General features: G+C 36.0%; 1 protein-coding gene across 7 annotated transcripts in view; it reads right to left on the minus strand.

Moving 5' to 3' along the window:
• PIBF1 (progesterone immunomodulatory binding factor 1) overlaps positions 1 to 20,872 on the minus strand; it is a 120,459-nt gene that overhangs the window by 15,827 nt on the left and 83,760 nt on the right. For 4 of the 7 annotated variants that reach the window (XM_061367752.1, XM_061367753.1, XM_061367756.1 and 1 more), the window contains 2 exons: positions 15,418 to 15,548; positions 5,021 to 5,105 (listed from right to left, as the gene is read on the minus strand). In XM_061367752.1, the coding sequence (XP_061223736.1) occupies positions 5,021 to 5,105; positions 15,418 to 15,548 (216 nt within the window). Of the gene's footprint in view, positions 1 to 3,235; positions 3,826 to 5,020; positions 5,106 to 11,502; positions 14,026 to 15,417; positions 15,549 to 20,872 lie in introns of those variants that run through there. The other 3 variants (XM_061367755.1, XM_061367759.1, XM_061367758.1) reach the window with 3 other exon arrangements.

A 20,872-nucleotide genomic window follows, 5' to 3' on the forward strand; every position in this document is an offset into this window, starting at 1 on the left:
AAGATTTTAGAAGTCACTTTCTACACTCTGCACTTTGATTTGGAAAGTTAAAATAAATAGATTTAATTATGCATATTATTGGTTTTCTTTCTATGATACATCTGCATCCTAAATACCAAAGAAGTAGTACAATGCCATACAACAAAGCATAGCAAATTTACAACCTCTTAAATGTAACCTCAGAAAATGATTACTAAAACTTCTTGCCAAACATCTGAGTGCTGACAGGCTGCCCTTCCAGGTTTTATCTGAAGTCTGCAAGCCAATGGATAAAGTCTGAAATTGCACTGCTTATGTTCCAAAATACTAACAACTGCATCAAGCATGAAAGGCAATGAAAGTGCCAAGATCACAGAGCCCACAGTAAATATCTCTGTAAGTGAAGGGGCTGACTGTTGGAAGAGGAGAATAATCCCCAAACGAGATAAAAGGAAACATGAATCAAGAATTTCAGCTAAAAAGATTTAGCAGATTCATCCCACTTAACTTTACCACTTAGGAGAACTGCACTTTGGTGCCTTTAACTTATAGATTCCAATTATATGCACAAACGGATAAAGTTTGGATGTAGATGAAAGATGGCACACAAGTTTGGTGTGCTATACTCAACAGTTCTGGACACAAAATGCCCTCTTTTTCACAGGTAATACTGACATAAATATTTTTACTTGCTCTTTTCCTTGATGGACCCTTTCCAAAGGCGATTCAAACTGCTAACCTAACCGACAGCAATTCACCTTTGTTGCTTTTCTTTTGGTCAGGTTAGATTTCTGTCTAGTGATCTGAATGGTCCCAGTGCAGCATCAGAGATGTGCCAGAGCTGGTGCAGGAGGAGGAGAGAGAAGGAGAATCAGGAGCGAAGAGGTAAGGCAGTGTTAATAGGCATTGCGTCAACCCAGGCACAATATATAAAGAAACATTATTCTTACTTGCGCTCCCCTGACTACATAAAGACACAAGGGCAACAAGGGTCCACATATGGGTGAAAGTGCTGAAGTTAAGAGTGGGAAGAATGAAGACTACAGGTCTTTTCCATTTTTTTTGGTGCAGTTTGGTTATCCGCAGTTAAAGGACAGAGGGTCAAAAGTGCAAAGTTCAGCTGATTAAAAAGAGAACACAGACTAAAACAACAATAAAAAAAAAATCTGGATTTGAAATATCCATTTTTTTTTTTTACAAAAGAACACTGTTTACTAGAAGGTTATTAATGGGAGCCCCCATTGTTCCTCCAAACAATGTTTTATGCTCTTCTAATGGAGCTGGAAAAACAATTAAAACCCCTATTGGTTATCTTGACAAAACATATAAAATTTCTTAGTCTGAAACCAGACGAAAAATTTGGCTGTACTAGCTGTACTTGTTATCATGTGTTAAAGGCTTTACAAATGGCATCACAACACTGTGTACCCCAGTTCCTTCTGACAGCTCAAAGAGGGCAGTAGCACTATGAAGGCTTTAATATGAACCCCTAAGAACATAACCCCAGCATGATCCTGGATACTGATCATTCACGATAATGCCCTTGAACTCCCTCTAAAAATGTGAAGTTTGCATTTATCCATCTTATGATAAGAAATTTTGTCGTACCAGCCAATTCTCAATGACCTAACTGAAAAGCTATATTAAAAAGTTTCTCAGATTCATTTACTAATTCGGGAAAAAAAAAAAAAAAAAGCAGTAGCAGGCCAAGAAACAATTAAGAATTTGGGCCAAGCATATAGCCTAAGGAAATTAAAAAAAGCTTCAGTTTTTCTCCTTCATGAATGGACCCAACCTTTTAAGGATGTGTATAGTCAGATGGCCAATTTTCATTCTAATTTCCCACAGCAAAATATAATCACCATCATCAAATTAGCTGTCTACATAATTTGAAATAATGAACTACTTTATTACGTGAATAGCTAGTGTCATTTTTTCCTGTACTAAAAGAGCTTACGTAAGAGCCCTGTATAAATTCTTTCAAGATTCAGACTTTAAATATTAAACTTTTTTCTACCAAAATTAAAATATGTGGAAAAGGGAGTAAGATTAAGCATGAATGCAAGTTCTTTATTTACAAAGTATATAAAATGCTATAATTACCTCCAAAGCAAGCATTATGAATCCAGCTGATATCACAAGGAGATATATATGAAAAACCCCTACCTCTCAAACTCTAATATTTCATTAAAAAGAGTTAATACAGTCTGAGACCACACAGGCTGGAATACCTTAAGTCAAAACTGTGTATTTATTAGAACATGTCAGTTTAAGACAGCACTAACTTTGTTCTGGAATTTTGCTCGTACTTTTAACATTCCTAAACCTGATTTCATGTTAACTATGGGTATCTTGGATTTATCTATTCAACAATCCCAATGTTTTTACTTGCAAACATGAGGGTAACAAGGTAATTCCTAAGAAGACATGACAGTTCAGTATGTGCAATGACTAAACAAGACTGATTGTAATCAATGACAGCATGTACAGAACACATAAACCCATAATTTGTATTTCTCAAATTGCATAAATCTGTACTTAGAGACTGCACGTTACTTTTACTTAAAAGCACATACCTTGTCTAAGTGAAGTTAAGTCTATGATTAGAAAATTTGGATGGGTTTTTTTCCTATTAGCAGGGATAGTTATTGGGAAAGGGTGATGTTACCGCATATTTAACCTTTTCCTTAAGATGGAAAAAAAAATTAGTTGAAGACTACCTCACTGTAAACTAAGTTGTCCTATTGTGTACAAAGATTTCAATACATGAGGTAATTGCCTTTTCCAGAAATCCATAAACTGTAAAACTACTGGAAGAGGTCTGCATTAAAAGTAAAAAGGCTGCATTAGTAACAGAAATGACAAATCTAAACCACATACGCAAGCCACCCATTTTCGCACATTTTTATAAACCAACTTTAGCTAATTTTTGTGTTCCTTAGGGGTTTTTTTGGGCATTGTACAGGGATTTCGTAGTTTTATTTCCCCAAACACACAAACTTTTCAGTATTTATATCATTTTCTGCACAGTAGACTTTAAAAACTGGTATCACTGGTACACAGGTAAACAACATGACTAGTATGGCCTATTTTTCACAGATCTAAAAAGAATTTTGACAAAACTGTAGTAATTTTGGAAAAAAATTGCTCAATTTCTTAACATCCAGGCTATGAGGAATATTCAAGATGTAGACTGGTTTAGACTTCATCATTTGTTTTCTTTTATATAAAGCCTTGCTTGAGTTAATTTGCCAGAGTGAAAATTTTAAGTGGTCAAATGACACAACATGGGTATAGGCATTGGAAATAAGAGATATTGAATGATTACTTCTGATCCACCCACAGATGATCCTGCCAGGTCAATGACACCTGCAGGTTGGGGAAGCACGTTCAATTACTCTTTTCTGTATTTTAATCTCTATGCATGGAGCTTCACAAGCACTACTATTCAAAGACTTAAATGCAAAAAACTATTCTAGAAGGAAACTGCATCAGACAAACATCCAGTGCAATTCAGCACAGAAAGTAAACAACTGAAGAACTTTTATTTCTTTTTACTTTTAAGGTGATCATTTCACATTTGAGATCTGCACTGACAGAACATAATTAATACCGTTTTACTTAAGGCTTGCTTAGACTCAGCTGTCAATGAAATTATTTTGGTTTCGTTCTGGGAAAAAACGGCTTTGTAACTGGTCAGCAGAGACAAACTGGTTTAGACCATTACGTGAGTTTTGGTTTCCTGATCTAAGCAAAGAATTTGGGGGAATAGCAAGGAAAGGAGATGGAGAACAATTCTGAAGGTGGAGTTAAAGGACTTCAAGAGGTGCATGGACGGTCAGTTTTCTATGGAAATTTCTGGCATTAGTATGAGTGGTAATGCGATCTCCGAAAGGGTATTTTAGGGGAGCAGTAGAATCCCCTTCTACAATTCTCTCCTCCTAGTGAGAAAACTGGAAGGACATATTCAGAAAACTATTGATACAACACTATGATGATCTTTCTGAATAGGTAACTGGCTATTTAGGTCCCATCACCACCAATATATAACTTGTGTTGTTTTTCCTCACATTCATAAATTTTGATGCATTAATGTTGTATCTTCTCTGCAAATCCTTGTCAAACCATTTAGCAGCTCTAGGAGACCATTTAAGAGCTTCTCATGGTCAACTTTTGATTTGTATCTTCAATATTCTACAGCTTCAGCAACTTCCCATATTTTTCAGATCATTTGCGTATGGGACTCCTTCAGTGAATTTTATTTATTTCTATCTTTTGCTCCAGACATTTAATCTGCAGAAAGATTTTCTCTCATACTCTATGACATGTTAGTCTCTTAAGATTGCTTAGAGAGAAATCGTGACAAAAGCCTTTTAGGAATCCCCATATGGAGCATTTATGTCTAAATGGCAAGATTTTGCATACTTTCAGATTTGAGAATGCATTCTGGTAGCATCTCGACCCCTTGCTTGGATGAAACACATGCAAGTACATAAAGAAGTACCCTGACTTTTGTCTGGATGAAACCTGTGTGACTACCATCCTGTTTCCTCTCCCCAAATCCTATTTTGGAGTTGAAAAGAAACTCATATATGTGTACTGGAAATGAATTGTACAACGCTTTGTCCAGGTTTTCAAACTCAATAAATGGGGAGAAGGGAGAGACCTGGGCTGTAGCGTGGCACATGCAGGCCTTGCAGGTTACATGTGTTATTAATTTCACTACCTTTACCTAAATACTCATTAAATGCTTGCAAATGCTGAATACTTTGCAAGGCGTATCTGTTGTATGCATAAGAAAAGAAGGAACAGTGAGACTAAGTCATCAAAAAGAATTCAGCAACTGAGAGTGTAACTCTGTGCACAACTGAGAGCCTCCTGAGTGCCTGACAGACATGATTACCTCTGTTTCTGAAAGCAACACAGACAAAACCCCAAGAAATCAAACCAAAGTAAACCAACTTTTTCCCATGGTTTAAGGCTGAGGAAAAGAAAAAAAAAAAACCCACTGATGATAGTAATGCTAAACCAGGAAGATTACCTCACGGTGATTTAGAAGTCTCTCCAAATCTGTTGCCATTTGATTCTTGACACGCAGCAAAGCTGTCTTTTCTTTATTTAAAAGACTGGGAGAAAGAGGATAGGAAATGCAGTAATAGCAACAGATAATCTCTTTTAATCTTGTATTCTGGCTGAAACATGCTTTTTCTAAAGCTAAATACTGGCAACGAGGAAAATCTGCTCAAGTAATTGTATCAAATGATCCTTCTCTATGTTCAAGCATTGGAATTTTTATAAATAGGCTTGAATGTACTGATACATGCAAAATCTTACTTTAGTCAAACAGAAATACTATTCAAAATCTTCATAAGATATGGGGTGAGGGTAGTGTTGATTCTCTGAAGGGTAATTTAAATTATCAGAATCTTCTATCCTGGTTTCTTCTACGCAAAATGAGCTCATTTTATAAACAGAGTAAGGCTCCACATATCTACACTTCTATACCAAAATGTGGGTTTCTTTATTGTATGCATCATTAGCAGTGGCACAAACTATTATCTCAGTATCACCTCCTTTTATACTACTGTATTGAGGATTTTGAAAATTACTACAAGGAAGAACAACATCTAGCTCTCCCTTTTAGCTGTGTAGTTTCTGCAGAATTTTTAAACTTTTTTTACCATTTTTTTCGTTTTATATTCCTGGACAATTCATGTGGTCAAGTTTATCCTGTGAACCAAGTATGAAAACTGTTTTAGCATGAAGGCATGCTTTTATAGCACAATGTCAAGTTTAACTTTAATTGTTCTTTGTTTTCTCAGTTACAGAAAAAAACATTTGACGTATTTAGCATATATGTTCTGATTCCAGGCACCAATTCTAATATAATTAAATGCATTTTTGTATTTAGCCCCCATATCGGTTTCTAACAATAACCTTCAGACTCACACATGCATAATGCCAGTATATAATCTAGTTTGTTAAAACAACCACAGAGATCTTCTTGGAGGACTAATGTTATATATGCCATTATCATGATGTAAGTAAATAGGCTGTACAACTTGAATTATAACATAAATCAACAACTATGCAAAATACAATTCTGCATATGGAGTGCAAACATGCAATACTGAATACAGGTCAGGAGCTCAAAAGCAAATGTATTAAAATTTTATAAATGCAGTAGAACAATTCTATATGTTACAAACACAAATTATTTAATACTCCCAGTATTTAATCCAGAAATGATCAACAAAATAAATCAAACTTTTCTTTAATTGGCTGTTATATTACATTTGCTTCAAATAGGCAATAACATCCTTTGTCCCAGAAATTTTCTGGCAGTTCCTTGCAAGCTCAGTATTGTAAATTATGACTATCAATTTCTTCTAGGCATTCATTAACTCTCAGAAAACGTATATGCTTTGGCAAAATTGCTCATTTGTCTGAGTTATTTAAAGGCAAAATAGTAACATTCATGAAAAACTACAAAGATAGTTTAATATTTTCAAGAGTTACTTTCTATGACATTTTTAATCATGAACTTGTACTATATTTTTTTTCCTGGGTTCATGTGTTGTAACTTACTGATATGTCATTTTTTCTTGGGTTTCTGTACTTCCTAATAGCATAAACCAATCCTTTCAGAGACTCACAAACTTATTAGAGAAGCAATAATAAAGGTTCCTTTATGCCTTGAATAGTGTACTGAATAAGCATAAACGTTAGTGTTCATGGCTAAACCAGAAGTTCACATTCAGTGTTCAGTTTAGTCTACAGAACAGAACCTATTCTAGCTATACCTTCTGAAACCGTATGACATGACTGACCTATATTGAGCAGTTGCAACTTTCTTTGTTTATGGTCAAATATAGAAATTAGACTGCTACATGATTCAGTAGCACTTGATGTGTCTTCTGCCATATATATGAATACAGAATTACCAAAGAGTGTGCAGACTTCAGATTTAGTCGTTCTGCAACTGCAGAGAGGGAGAAATAAATACTTCTGACAGAATACTGCAAAAGAGGCATGCATATATTTAAAAGCAGTTACCAGACATCACAAAGTAAATTCATACCTCTAATGAGCAAGTAAAGTAGAAATACCTTCAAAAGTTCACTTTGGGGAAGAAGACTGCCCATTTCTGTCCCTCTTATGAAAACATTCTTAACAGGCAGCTTGGGTATCTGCTATCCTACTTGATTCAGTCAAGGAGGTTCTAGCTTTAAACTACCTTACATTTCATCAAACAATAGTTCAACTTAATCCAGTTTTACCGGGCAGTGTAGCAAATCAGAGAGCAGCTTTACAGTTTGTTTCAGCTGCCCTAAGTGAAAACTGTTGCTGAAAAATCATCCTTCCCTAATAACATACTGGTAACCTGCTCTTTATACTGGTACCTGAAAATTTGTTACCATGTAAGTAGGTCACTTCACTGGAAGCTGTAGTCTTTATTTTTCACATGAATCACCAAAACAACTTGATTTACCATGTACAGCGGAAAAACACAGCTGAAGCAAGGATGAAACTATTCTATTTAGTAACTGAGTGCCTTAACTGTCTTACTGTGATTCTGAAACCACAGTCTCTTAAGTCTAAACAAACCAGATTCTCACACCAAGTGTTACAACTTTCATCTTAAAAGACAAGATCTTCTTGACCATCTTTAACTAACCATATTTTAAAGTTTTTATGATACAGAGATGTATTAATGTACTAGAGTACTAATCATTGAAAGAAATCTTCCAATGACTTGCTCTGGGGTAAAACCGTGTAAACACCTGGGAAAAATGGACTGTGTTGAAGTGATCCAATATCCTTGGAGCTATTTAGCAGCACAAACACCTGTTTTCACACTGCAGGGCAAATGTAGACTAAGCTATGCTCCACAGTCCTGGTCACTGACTGCTCCATCCTGAATGTGGAGAAGATGGCCTTTGTGATACATCATATAAGCGGGGCCCCCAAAGTCTAGGTTGGAGAATTAACTGAGGAGCAATGCAGCTCTGCTTTTTCTTGTGTGCCTTGATTTCCAGAAGAAAACAAATGTCTGGGAGGAGATTCAGTTTCATTCCGTCACGCTTTCAAAACCTAACCACGTATGAATCCAGGTGCCAGGAATGCAGGACTTACCATGGAATACACTTGTCATATATGTACACATTGTTCATAGCAACCACTGGATTGTTTTGTTTTGCCAGGATCTAAAGCCAAGGTAGCTTGGTTATCATAAGAAAGACATTTTTAGGTAACCTGATTTCTTTTTTTTTCTTTTTTTTTTTTTTGAGAATGGAGACTAACAGTTTCCAGTCTCAGACTTTTAAAACCTTTTGAATTTGGGCAATTAGCCCAAATCTCTGCTAGCTACTGTACTAGCTACTATCCTGTTCACAAACTTCTATTATTGGGTATTCTGGATAATACACTTATGTTGGACACACTAAATAAACATGGGTTTACATATTACTGGGTTTTATTATTACTTCTATTCAGTTTGAAGAAAAGAAATACATTTCCTTTTCAGTGATTGTATACCCCAAATGCTGTAAGAAATAAGGCCTTTCTGTTAATTTCATGTTACAGCATGATAAAAGTGAAAGCAGAAGTCCAATCTGGAGGGGGTGTTTTTTAACATTTTATGGTTATATATAAGCATTATCCTAAAAAAGTTATTATTGCTTAATAATGTTAAATTGAGTGCCTGAGGTGGCTTAAAAATTCATCCATGTAGTGTCCAAACTGAAAAGAAATTCCTTTTACAAATTGTAGAAAAAACCCCCCAACAACAAACAATTTTTAAAGAGCTATAATACAGGTCAGAAAACATTAATTTGTAGAAAAAAATAAAACTATTTCTACAAATTTTGCTTGGAGCATTTCTCAGATTAAACTGGAGTAACGTTGGAATAGATGCATATTTCACAGAATGGTAGTGTTCTCCTAAAAGCTCACTGCCCATTCTGGGATGGGAAAAACTCATCTAACACTGTATGCTGAGCTCTGTACTGTTTAGATGGCAATTAGAGAACCCAAAATGTTTAAGTAAGGAACATTTCAGTGCATAGCTCCCTAGTGAGCAAAATCCTTGTACTGCTTCTGGATTTGCCACACAGTTAGGCTTTTGAGGAGTGCTTTTGGGTAAGTGAACCACTTTTAAAACCAGCCATCAGTACAGAGAAATTTGAGTAACTGCATTTAAAATAAATACCCTCTCTTTATGAATGAAGTCCTGTTTAATGTCTCCAGTTATTTATAAACCTAGATGTTTTTACCAGAAAATTATGTACTAAAACTACAGTTACTTCACTACACACATAAGAATAAAATTCAGAGATTTGTTTTCCCACAGCATGACACAGTTACAAGGCATTTGTTTTCAAAAGCAGTGCTAAATGTGATGTTTTCATTTCTGGTTAAAGAACTGCATGCTAGAGAGATTTCTTTATAGTAATAAGGAGCCATCTTCTTACATACCGCTGCTCGTATTAACCATGGCTGTTTGCTTTTATTAACAAGAGTGCTATGTGGGCTAACATAAACGAGAGGTTACTTAACAGAATATTTTGAGATATGAAGACCACCTATAAATTCACCCTGCAGATGCCCTGTCAGTCAAGACTAGAGGCTTTGTTTCCAAAGCGTATCTGCAGGTGCATGGCTCAGTACACAAGCGCATGCAGTGTTCTGCTCCCAAGGCCACCTCAGTTTTCTCCATAGCCAAATGCCAGCACAGCCTGTGGCCTGGCTGGAAGAATTCTAAGGGGATGGAAAAGAGGGTGATAGTGAACATACCTGTGGGTAACACCTGACAGAGCTTACGTTACGCCTAAATAACCTCTCTTTTTATCTTTGAGTGGTAATACACTTGTGCCTTCACATTTGAATCTAAGCAGTTACATCACACACCTGTAATAACCTGGAGATGGGAAGCTAAGTTGTTTCTGCAAATAACTAACAATTGTTTTAATGACAGCTACTCAACTAAGCATTTACAACATTTCTTAGTGAAGGTATGGCTAAAGATCCACAGACGTGTGAAAAATGTCTAGAATTGACACACTTCTCAGCAAGCCACTGAAGTATCTCCAGCTCTGGTGAAATGTCCTACTTCAAGGCCTTGATTCAGTCTTTTGACTATTCCTCTCCTTTTAAGGAGAGGTTGTCTAGAGTTTTGAGCAAACCTAATGTAGCAGAAAATGTCTTTATCCATGGCAGGGCACTGGAATAGATGTCTTTACCCATGGCAGGGTGTTGGAACTATATGATCCTGTCTTTACAGGTCCCTTCCAATCCAAACCACTCCACGATCATTCTATGATTCAGTGTGGCAGCTACTGACACAAGCAACTTTGAGTACTATCTGAATAGTCCTTCCAAGTGAAGAAGTCATTTTGATAGAGAGGGTCTGAATGACAGCTTCACCTTTAGAGGTACGACGCTTAAGGATGAAGGCATGTAAAGCTGCTCTGGCTACAGTGAACTTTGAAAGCCATGATGGAAGGAATACAGTGACATTGTCTGGGAAACTAGAGATCAGGTCAGGAAAGCGAACGCCCAATTAGAACTGAGTCTTGCTAGGGATGTCAAAGACAACAGGAAGGGCTTCTATAGGTATGTCACAAACAAAAGGCAGATTAGGGATAATGTGGTCTCTCTCTGGAAACTAATGGAAGAACTGGCTATACTGGATTTGGAGAAGGCTGAGATTCTCAATGACTTATTTGCCTCAGTCTTCACTGGCAAATACTCAGACCACACCACTCAAGTCTTGGAAGGCAGACACAGGGATTGTGAGAATGAATAAGACCCCAGGCCCACTGTAGGAGAGGATCAGGTTCAAGATCATCTTAGGAACGTGAATGCGCACAAGTCCATGGGACCTGATGGAATCCACCTGTGGGTCCTGAAGGAGCTGGCGAATGAAGTTGCTAAGCGACTGTCCACCATATCTGAAAAATCATGGCAGCCAGGTGAAGTTCCTGATGACTGGAAAAAGGCAAATATAACTCCCATTTTCAAGAAGGGGAAAATGGATGACCCAGAGAATTACAGACCAGTCAGTCTCACCCTTGTGCCTGGCAAAATCTTGGAGCAGATTCTCCTGGAGGGCATGCTAAGGCACATGAAAAACAACAAGGTGCTTGGTGACAGCCAGCATGGCTTCACTAAAGGGAAATCCTGCCTGACCAATTTGGTGGCCTTCTATGATGGGCCTACGGAGCTGATCGATAAGGGTAGAGCAGTTGACATCATCTATCTGGACTTGTGCAAAGCTTTTGATGCTGCCCTGCATGACATCCTTGTCTCTAAACAAGGTCTAGGTTCGATACAAGGAAGAAGTTCTTTACTGTGAGGGTGGTGAGGCACTGGAATGGGTTGACCAGGGAACCTGAGAATGCTCCATCCCTGGCAGCGTTCAAGGCCAGGTTGGACAGAGCCTTGGGTGAGATGGTTTAGTGTGAGGTGTCCCTGCCTCCCTGCAGGGGGGCTGGAATCTTAAGGTCCTTTCCAACCCAAATAATTTTATGATTCTACGGATCTACAGGACTTCTCAAAAGTATTATATCAGAATTATCTGCCTAAATCTGTCCCACTCCTTCTATGGAAATAACTGCTGCCACTTTCATAGAATGATGCAGTGTGGGGAACACTGAATACATCTGTTGCCCCTGAAGGGACCACATTATAAGTTGCTTTAGGCCATTTTGTGAAAAATCAGTAAAAATATGACAGAAGAAGATTCACAAGGAGATTGCTGTCACGGATAGCCATCCTTATAGTTGCCTTCCTCTTGTGCCGATTTCATCAAGACTGTATTTCATGACAAAATAAAAACCACATCCAGCAGCAACCAAGAGCTTTCTCAATAGACAAGGAAATACAAAGCACTGCAGGTTGCTGCAAAGCATCTGCAAGATTTCAACAAAGTGCTGACTCATCATTCTGAGAAATCTGCTGGAATCTAACCACACTAGGAGTACATTCTAAAAAGATCATTGACCTGCACACTGAAGCCCACTGGGGATGAAGTCTAAAAAATTAAATCCACTTGGAAATTAGTCCCCACTGATCCCTCCACACACAAATGAAGTGGGAGATGATAAAGAACACTGGCACTGATAACACAGATGTGACTGCTCCAGTTAGGGAATCCATGACTCGCATAATGCAGAACCGCCTCTCCAGATAAGCAGATGAGATAAAAACACAACACGAAAAGAACATTCCCATAGATTCTGCACACCAAGTACAGAGGAAGAAAAAGCACGATCAAACACTGGGCAGCCATGATGGTAAAACTAAGTATTCAGTCCTGATTGTCAGGGTGGAGGCATATCAACATTACCTTAATTTTTCTACGATCTGGTACTCAAATATAAAACTAAAAAAAATAATAAATTAAAAATTTACTAGTATTTTAAAGGTGTGCCTCAAAACAGGAAGTTGAACATTATTTTTCTGTTAGCTGCTACTTGCGAAATTGCTCTATAGAAATAAAATTAAGGTATTGTATGTAAAATTAAAAAAAATAATGTCCTTTCTGTAGCTGTAGTATAAATTAAAACTGTGGTATTAACTATTAATTATAGGTAATGCTTGAAAAAACATTTCTCATTAAAATGGCTTTACAAATATTAACTTTTTCCCTTAGTTCTGAGATAAACCCGACTTCATAAACCATGTTTGGTGTTTTCACTGTTACTTTTCTATAGCACCAACATTATCTGCAGAATTGAGGGCCTTCCTTGAAGAGCATTAATTCTCTGACCTCATCCTCTCAAAAATATTTCACACACAAACCAACAAAGTGCTGTTTAATAAACTAAAACGGATAGGAATAGTGGGCTAAATCTTTTGATCCAGCAGAGCTTCACTTGGCATGTATTTGGTAAGGATTATCATTAATTTACTGAAATCCCATTCTGACTCAGTTCTGGAATAGCTGGGAGCTAGACTGGTCCACAAAGTAATCTGAAATCACCTAAGGGATATTTTAATTTAAAACTGTCATCAGCAGATTCCTCATGACAAAAGTGTGCTGGAATGTAATGGTTCTCTATTTAGAAATCCCTTCCTCTAACCTTCCTCTCACTTAAGGGAAAGCAAAGGACCAACATTATCAATTTTATACCAGATTACAATTTCTTCTGTACTCCAGGGAATATAAACTAACAGTTTAGGACATTTGTTTTAAATGTGGAGTTATGAATAGAAAAATTAGGGACTACTTGTCTGTACCAAAAGCTCTGAGATATCAGGCTGTTTCCAAGAATTTCACTGGCTCGTGAAACTACAGCAAAGTTGAGGCAAACTTGTGATAAGCAAATAATAGCTATTTTTAGTTTGCAAGAAATACTGGAAACTACAGGAAAAAACTTCTTACCAAAACATTTGATGTGCAAAGTAAATGTTACTTTTTTGCCACAAAACCATTAAGGATAAAAATATTTTTTTGCCAGACCACACTTTCATTTACAGAAACATGGAGTGGTGGCGAGCACACGCAAGCTCACCACAGTAGAGTACTGCTAGTATGTTTAGCACGAATGCTGTCACTGTGGTGCAGATCCATTTTCTTCCTTAACCTCAGGCACGTTAAGATGCCAAAAATTCCCTTTATAGTTAATGGAGAGTAACAAGCATCTCTAGCAAATGACTCACTCCATCCAAAATCTGAATTGCTTTTTAGAGATGCCACTTCCTCCATGCACTACTAAGGAAAGCTGATCTAACCAAGTTCCTAATTTAGGTGCCCTAATTTGTAGGCTAAGTTTAGGAAGACTATCTGGGCACACAGATTATTTGTAATGAACCATAAAAACTCAAGGGAATCAGTGCTAACAATGCATTTAGGTTCCTATATATTTTAAACAGAAATGACCTCACCTATATACTTCTTTTTTTTTTTTTCTACCTTTTGAGAAGACTTTTGGGCCACTATATGGACAATGGAAGATGTTTTTATGTTACCATAACCTAAACATTTAATTTGCTAGTGACCAACTCTTTGATGTTTTTTTTTCACAACTGAAAAGTCAAATCCTGCATATACAGAGAAAACATTATAATTTTTCATCTGCAAAAGTATAATTTACCATTGAAGTTTTTCTTATATCAAATCTAGGAAAATATTAAAAACCACTTGATTCTGGACTAAAAAAAGATCTATTCTTACTGCATAAAAGTTAAACCTAGTGAAAAATATCTTGTCAGGAAATATGAATGAATATTTCAGTTTATTTATAAATGCACTGATTTATAGATAGATTTACTTGGACAATAAGCATTTTCAGGTATTCCTCAAGGGATAATGAATACTACCAGAAACTATCAAAACACTCTGAATAGATACGTATGTAAGACAGCATGCAATTTATTTAGCTGAGTCCTAGTTTTTCTATTGTCATTGTTTCCACAGATTTGTTGGGAAAAACCCTGTATTTTTCATGTAATTGCTTCATAATACAATCACATTAATATTTCATAATTTTAATTGTGTGCATGTCCTAAACCAAGATACCAAGGATGCTGGAGAGGGACTCTTCACTAGGGACTATAGTGATAGGACAAGGGGTAATGTGTTTAAACTTAAACAGGGGAAGTTTCAGTTGGATATAAGGAAGAAGTTCTTTAATGTAAGGGTAGTGAGGCACTGGAATGGGTTGCCCAGGGAAGCTGCGAATGCTCCATCCCTGGCAGTGTTCAAGGCCAGGCTGGATAGAGCCTTGGGTGGCACGGTTTAATGGGAGGTGTCCCTGCTCATGGGAGGGGGGTTGGAACTAGATGATCTTAAGGTCCTTTCCAACCCTAACTATTCTATGTTTCTATGATTCTATACCACATAAACAGCTAATAGTTAAAATGCTTATTCTTTTGCAGTGCAGTGTATCCATCAACTTCCTTGAAAATCAAGGGGCAGATTATAACAGTTGGCAACCACGTTAAACAGTTTATGAAGTTGTACGATGATAGGAAGATGCTGAGTGTCCAGAGTTCTGACAGCTATATATAACATCCAATCAGAGTCTCTACTAGAGGAAGTTTGGATGAGTTATTCCCAAAATACCCTTTGCTGGTGTACCAGTCTATTATTTTTCTCTGACTTTATTTCTTTATTTTTACTTTTGTACATCTGGTGTGTCATTCTCCTTCTACTCTTCTGAGCTTTCATCTATTTCACGAGACCTCCTGTCAACTTCAAACTCAGTGTAAACGTGACTGTCACTGCTGCTTTTCCATACTTAAAGCCTCTTTTTCCTGACAGTATGAGGGAAATCACAGACGCTAGAGTTACAGCATAAAGATCCGATTTAGTTAACAATGGAGTTTCAACATCTCCTACTTCATGGCCAACAAAATAATTGTTTTCTAATGATAAACACATAAGTGATTTTATTTTCATTCTAAAAATAAAGATACAGTGATTTTAATTACCTGACATCTTTTTCAAGTTGTGTAATACGTTCTTTCTGTCGACTTATTTGAGAATCTCTCTGTTGCACAGTTTCAATGAGATATTTGTGTGGTTGTTGTACTTGATTCAACAAAGAATTTGCTCTGTCAAGCTGCCAAAAAAATAAAAGAAGTATTACTACTATAATTGTTGTAACTGATAAAGCACAATTACTTGATTACTGCATATTATTGATTATTACCAACTGCACAATAATACAGAACCCAAACCTGTTATTTAAGAACAAAATTACCCTCAAATTACTTTTAATACTGTATCCTCTTGCTTTTCAGTTGTAATTACACAGTATTTTCACCGCAATCATGCTACCACTTTCTACACTTCCTAATCTGCATTTTCAAGAGTTTTAATATAACAATTTTGACTTATGAAAAAGGTTAGTATAGACAAGGCCTCTGTTTGTTCAGCTTATTGACTACAAGTGACTTTTTCAAAACAGTATACTATTAAAATGGAATTTTCAGCTTGGAAATTGAACAGAAATTGAACTGGAAAAAACTACAGCAATACTGGAAGTCCCCTGTCCTCTAATCATTTACTGTATATGAAAAGTGAAATCCAACAGAATGTTTACAAGAGTAGTATGAAATAGCTGTCATACCTGTAAGAAGGAAATAAATTTTACTAGCTCTATTCCCTGAGAAAATTAGGACCACTAGATTTAAAAAGCTTGCAGGATATGGTTGTCATCTTGAGCAATATAACAGAATCATTCTCTAAAATATGTAGAGAATTAAGATCACACATCAAGATTTAGCAGTTTCAGCAGCTAGACTGCATAAAAGTCAAGACTACCTACTAGATTCCTTAAAAAAGAAATAAAAATATTTCAAAGTAGAGGTACAAATAGGTGTAATGAAATTAATTAAATGGAAAATGGTTAAGTTTTCCAATTAGTTTATAAAATTTCTCAATATATTAAATGATCTGCATTTGTCCAATCAGACTCAGGAATCAGCTGTCCTATTTTGTTTTGTTGCAAACAAGCAGGAGAAAAAAACCACCCCTCCAATAGAACTAGCCCATTTAATATTTTAGGACTTTTCCTAAAATCAGATTTTTCTCCTATTCACAATTCTCAAAACATAAGACTGTGTTTCCTTCTTTCTCTGACTATATTACCTTTTTAGTGCAGTTTTACCTCTGCCTTGTATACTCATCAAATATGCAACTACCTTACAGAGTAACGGTTCATATTTATTAAAAAACAAAATATAGACAAAACTTTGCTTGCTCACCTTACTGGCCTTACTAAAAGGGAAGTTAACTCCACCTCATGTTTTAAAAAGTGAAATAAGAGGCAGTAACATTGCACTTCTTCAAATTAATGCAGAACTATAGGTATTACTTAAACACATGATTTCCTTCAGGAAATACCTATTTTAGTGCACAATGAAATTCCAAGTTTATTGTAGAAAAGTAAAAAATAGAGGCAATCACCTTCTTCAAGAATATAAATATCTTTATTGATAACTAATTAAAAAGTTATTATTTTTCTAAGAGTACAAACTATTAAAAAAGATAGGAAGGAAGACAATAGAGAATCTTTACATGACAAAAAGATAATTCCAAGACATGGAGTACTGATCTCTAGGATGGTCTAAAAACTGCAGAATCAGACCTTGAGGCTGTCATTATAGGAGAAAATTAATCCAACTCATCTTGTTTGGAATCCTGGTTTTGATAGCACAAAAACTTTCAAAGCTCCTCACTGTTCTCACTGATAAATAGTTCAGTGGGAAAATGAGGTGGTGTAAGCTTGGTTTCATGCTACTAAATCCTCTCTTAACTTCTGACTTCACCAGCTACAAACCATGCTGTTGTAATGTAAAAAGGCTATCCCTTCTCTCTCCATTGTCGTGCTTTGCTGTCTGTTTGACTTCATAAACTTAAAAGAGGCTGTCATGAAATTGTAATCAATTAAGCATTACATGAATTTAATGGATCAATTTTACTTATACACACATATAAACTAAACATTATCCTTGAGCAAAAGCACTATTGTTTTGAAAGCAACTTTGACTTCTTTCTGCCTTAATGTACAAGATTTCCTTAAGTACTTCTGTGTCATTCTTTTAAGTGATAAATCTAATACCTTGCAACTAGACATAGAATCATGCAATAGTTAGGGCTGGAAAAGACCTTAAGATCATCTAGTTCCAACCCTCTGCCATGGGCAGGGCCACCTCACACTAAACCATGTCACCGAAGGCTCTGTCCTACCTGGCCTTGAACACTGACAGGCATGGAACATTCCCTGATGGGACATCTCTACCAAGTTGAAAGATTTCATCATTGTTAGTTTGATCTATACTGTCTCATTCAGAGTGAGATATAAAGTCCTTTTTGTAAAAGTTTCAACTGAGGCTTACAAAAAGCATAAATACAATGTCTTGATGAAGGCTCAAAAAAGTAATTCAATAGCAAGCCAAATGTATCAGCTTAGTAAATTTCTTTACTTAGGATATCGCTTTTACTGCATACTGACTCAATATTTGCTTTTTAAGTCAGCCAAAGAACATATTAGCCTTCTAGGCACAAGAGAGTGTCTATCCATCAGTTCTGGCACTGGGCAAAAGTGAAACTCTGCAAAGTGAATTCATTCCAAAATTTAGATTGGACACTAACTGTAGCGATTGCAGATCACTACTTTGCAGAAGCTGACATATAGTCTTCTACTTACTTAAACTGGGAGTAATATTAAGTGAATCACAGAGGCAATAATCTTATTATCAGTAGATGAGTATCTTGGATCAGGTAATGAGAATTTCTTTATTTTACTCTAGACATGGTCAACAAACCTGTAGTATGAAGTAAGTCTCAATACCTACTTAAAAATTGCAGGTCATTGCTATACAAACCAACAGAAAGAGGACTTTGAAGGAAATTTCTTTTCTAATGCTCTATCATGACCTGAAAATAGATAGGATCCTGCAGTTAAATAAAGCCTCACAAACTATAATGGGACTGGCAAGTTTTTTTGCAGTAGCTGAGCTTCCACGGGGTTCCAACTTTCAAGCAGGCACACTATCAGACTTTCCATGAAATGAATGAAATTAAGGAGAAGTCAATATTTTCTTCATGGTAATAATACTGGACTTTTCCAGAAGATCAATATGACTTCTTTCTGTAAAGCTCAACAGCAATTGGTTGTGGACAGTCCAGAAAAAGAATCTCAGAAAGAACATCCACTGTAGTTATTGCAATCTCTTTCTTTTCTTCCCTTCTTTAAAGGATTTAAAAAAAAGTTGTATGATAAATACTGCAGTGAAATAGCAGCATTGAATGTAAGTTCAAAAGAATCATAGAATAGTTAGGGTTGTAAAGGACCTTAAGATCATCTAGTTCCAACCCTGCTGAATGGGCAGGGGTGCCTCACACCGGACCATGTCACCCAAGGCTCTTTCCAACCTGGCCTTGAACAGTTCCAGGGATGGAGCATTTACCACTTTTTCAGGCAACCTGCTCCAGTGCCTCACCACTCTCACAGAATAAAGAAAAGTTGGTCCAATCACTTTGGCATCAACTCTCAATCCATGTGCTAGATTTCATCCAAGTGACTGAACAAACTGTCAATCAAAAATTAATGGGCTACCTGAGTGAGATGTAGTCTACAAGGTCTCTGTTTTGCTCTTAAAAAAAAGAAAGACAGATGATAGCTTAGAGTAGAAGCCTGTCTTAGCTCAGGGGATGCAGTAAAGTCAGCAAAGAGAAGTTTAAGAACTTTGACTATATAAAGAAAGATAATTGATAGCAATCAGTATAAAATATGAAATACAGAAAATTTACATGAGGAGCTACAACTTCAAGAGGAAAGTTGATACTTGCAGGGATAAAGCTCTTAGAAGGAAAAAAATGGGAGCAAATAAATCCTAGAAACAGTACAGCCCATTATGTAGAGATATGCTAAAACTTTATATAATGCTGAAGACAACATAGAAGTTTTTCGCTCTGTTTGGAAAGAAGTCAGATGATGGGCTTGTATAATGTGAGAATTATGAACGATATTCCAGTCTATTAATAAGAAGTGCAAACTCTTTGTGCACATATTGAAGGATGGTGAGCAGAACAGCTTAAGTAATTGTTTTAAGAATAAATGGCCTATAATCACATAGAAAAGTAAAAAAAAGGAAGAAAGAAATCTTACGAAGCATTCAGACCTGGACACCAGATATGAGTTTAAAAGAAAGCAGGTCTTAAAAATGTTTTACTTAACCTTAGGATTTTGATGGTAATAAGACTTAGTAGCTGTGCATTAGCTATGTGCAAGACATTTAACTTTATATGGGATGACACTCTGTTTTCAACTATACAGTTATATGATACAAGATCAAGAAAGGGCTACTTGACATCTCACAGGAAAACAAAAAATGATGTGAAGATGTTCTAGTGGAATTTTGCAGGAAATTGAACTAAGGTCACTGGTACTGACTCTTTCATCAGTGACCTAGAAGCAAATATAAAACAACTGAGGGCAAGAAGAAATGTACTGAAGTGGAAACCAGTAGATTTAAGTAGGAATAAAACATAGATTTTATTAACAATAGTGAAATAATAGTGATAGAGAAGAATACCAAGGATAACATTGGATTAATAAATCTCTGATGTCTTCAAGTCAAGAAGATTTGAAAGATATGCTTTAGTCATATATAAATTACTAGGATATACCTAAGGATCATGATAAATTGGCAGAAAAAACCTGAAACGTTTAAAAATTTCACTTGTTCACATACCTATCACTGAAATAATATATATAATCATATATATATATGCACATATAAAATATTTAAATTTACATTAATTTTATGTATGTGGAAACTGGCATTATTTGCACTGCGAACTACTGGATGTAGTTATCCTAATTTATAATTACCATGGCTTTAAAAATCAAACTGTTAACTGCATTCCTGAAACAGCCTACAAATTCGACAGCAGATAGAAATTCTAATAGCAAATCTAAAAGCTCTTTGGTTCTTAAGAGAAACATAGAAGAAAATTTAAAAAGATTTAAAAAAATTAGTTCACCCTAATTCTGGGAGATTTCAAGATGAGTTTTCCTTAGCATTTGTTTTCCATGTCAATGCAATATGTGATTTCAGGTATTATACACAGAATTTAAAAGATAATGGAATAAAACTCATTGTAACAAATAAAAAAAAATAATTTTCAATTTTTAAAAAAGCAGCTCATGTTAAATATTCCCTAGATTTGTATATTCAAAAGATTCAAGAACTGCGCAACATAGAAAAGGATTTACAGAAATACCTTCAAAAGTGATTTAGGAGAAGAGCTGTGTAAAATGAGGCATTCATTGAACAATTAACTATCAAACAGAACGAACTAGTTTAGCTAGCTGGTATTCAGAAATCAGAACGCTGTTTGTCTGGCTTACATTCCAGTTTAGCTGGTAAAATA

This window comes from Neopsephotus bourkii, unplaced genomic scaffold (assembly GCF_033783945.1).
Source record: "Neopsephotus bourkii isolate Nb327-2 ecotype Australia unplaced genomic scaffold, CSIRO-AGI_Nbou_v1 NB_1394, whole genome shotgun sequence".
NCBI classification, from domain to species: Eukaryota; Metazoa; Chordata; class Aves; order Psittaciformes; family Psittacidae; genus Neopsephotus; species Neopsephotus bourkii.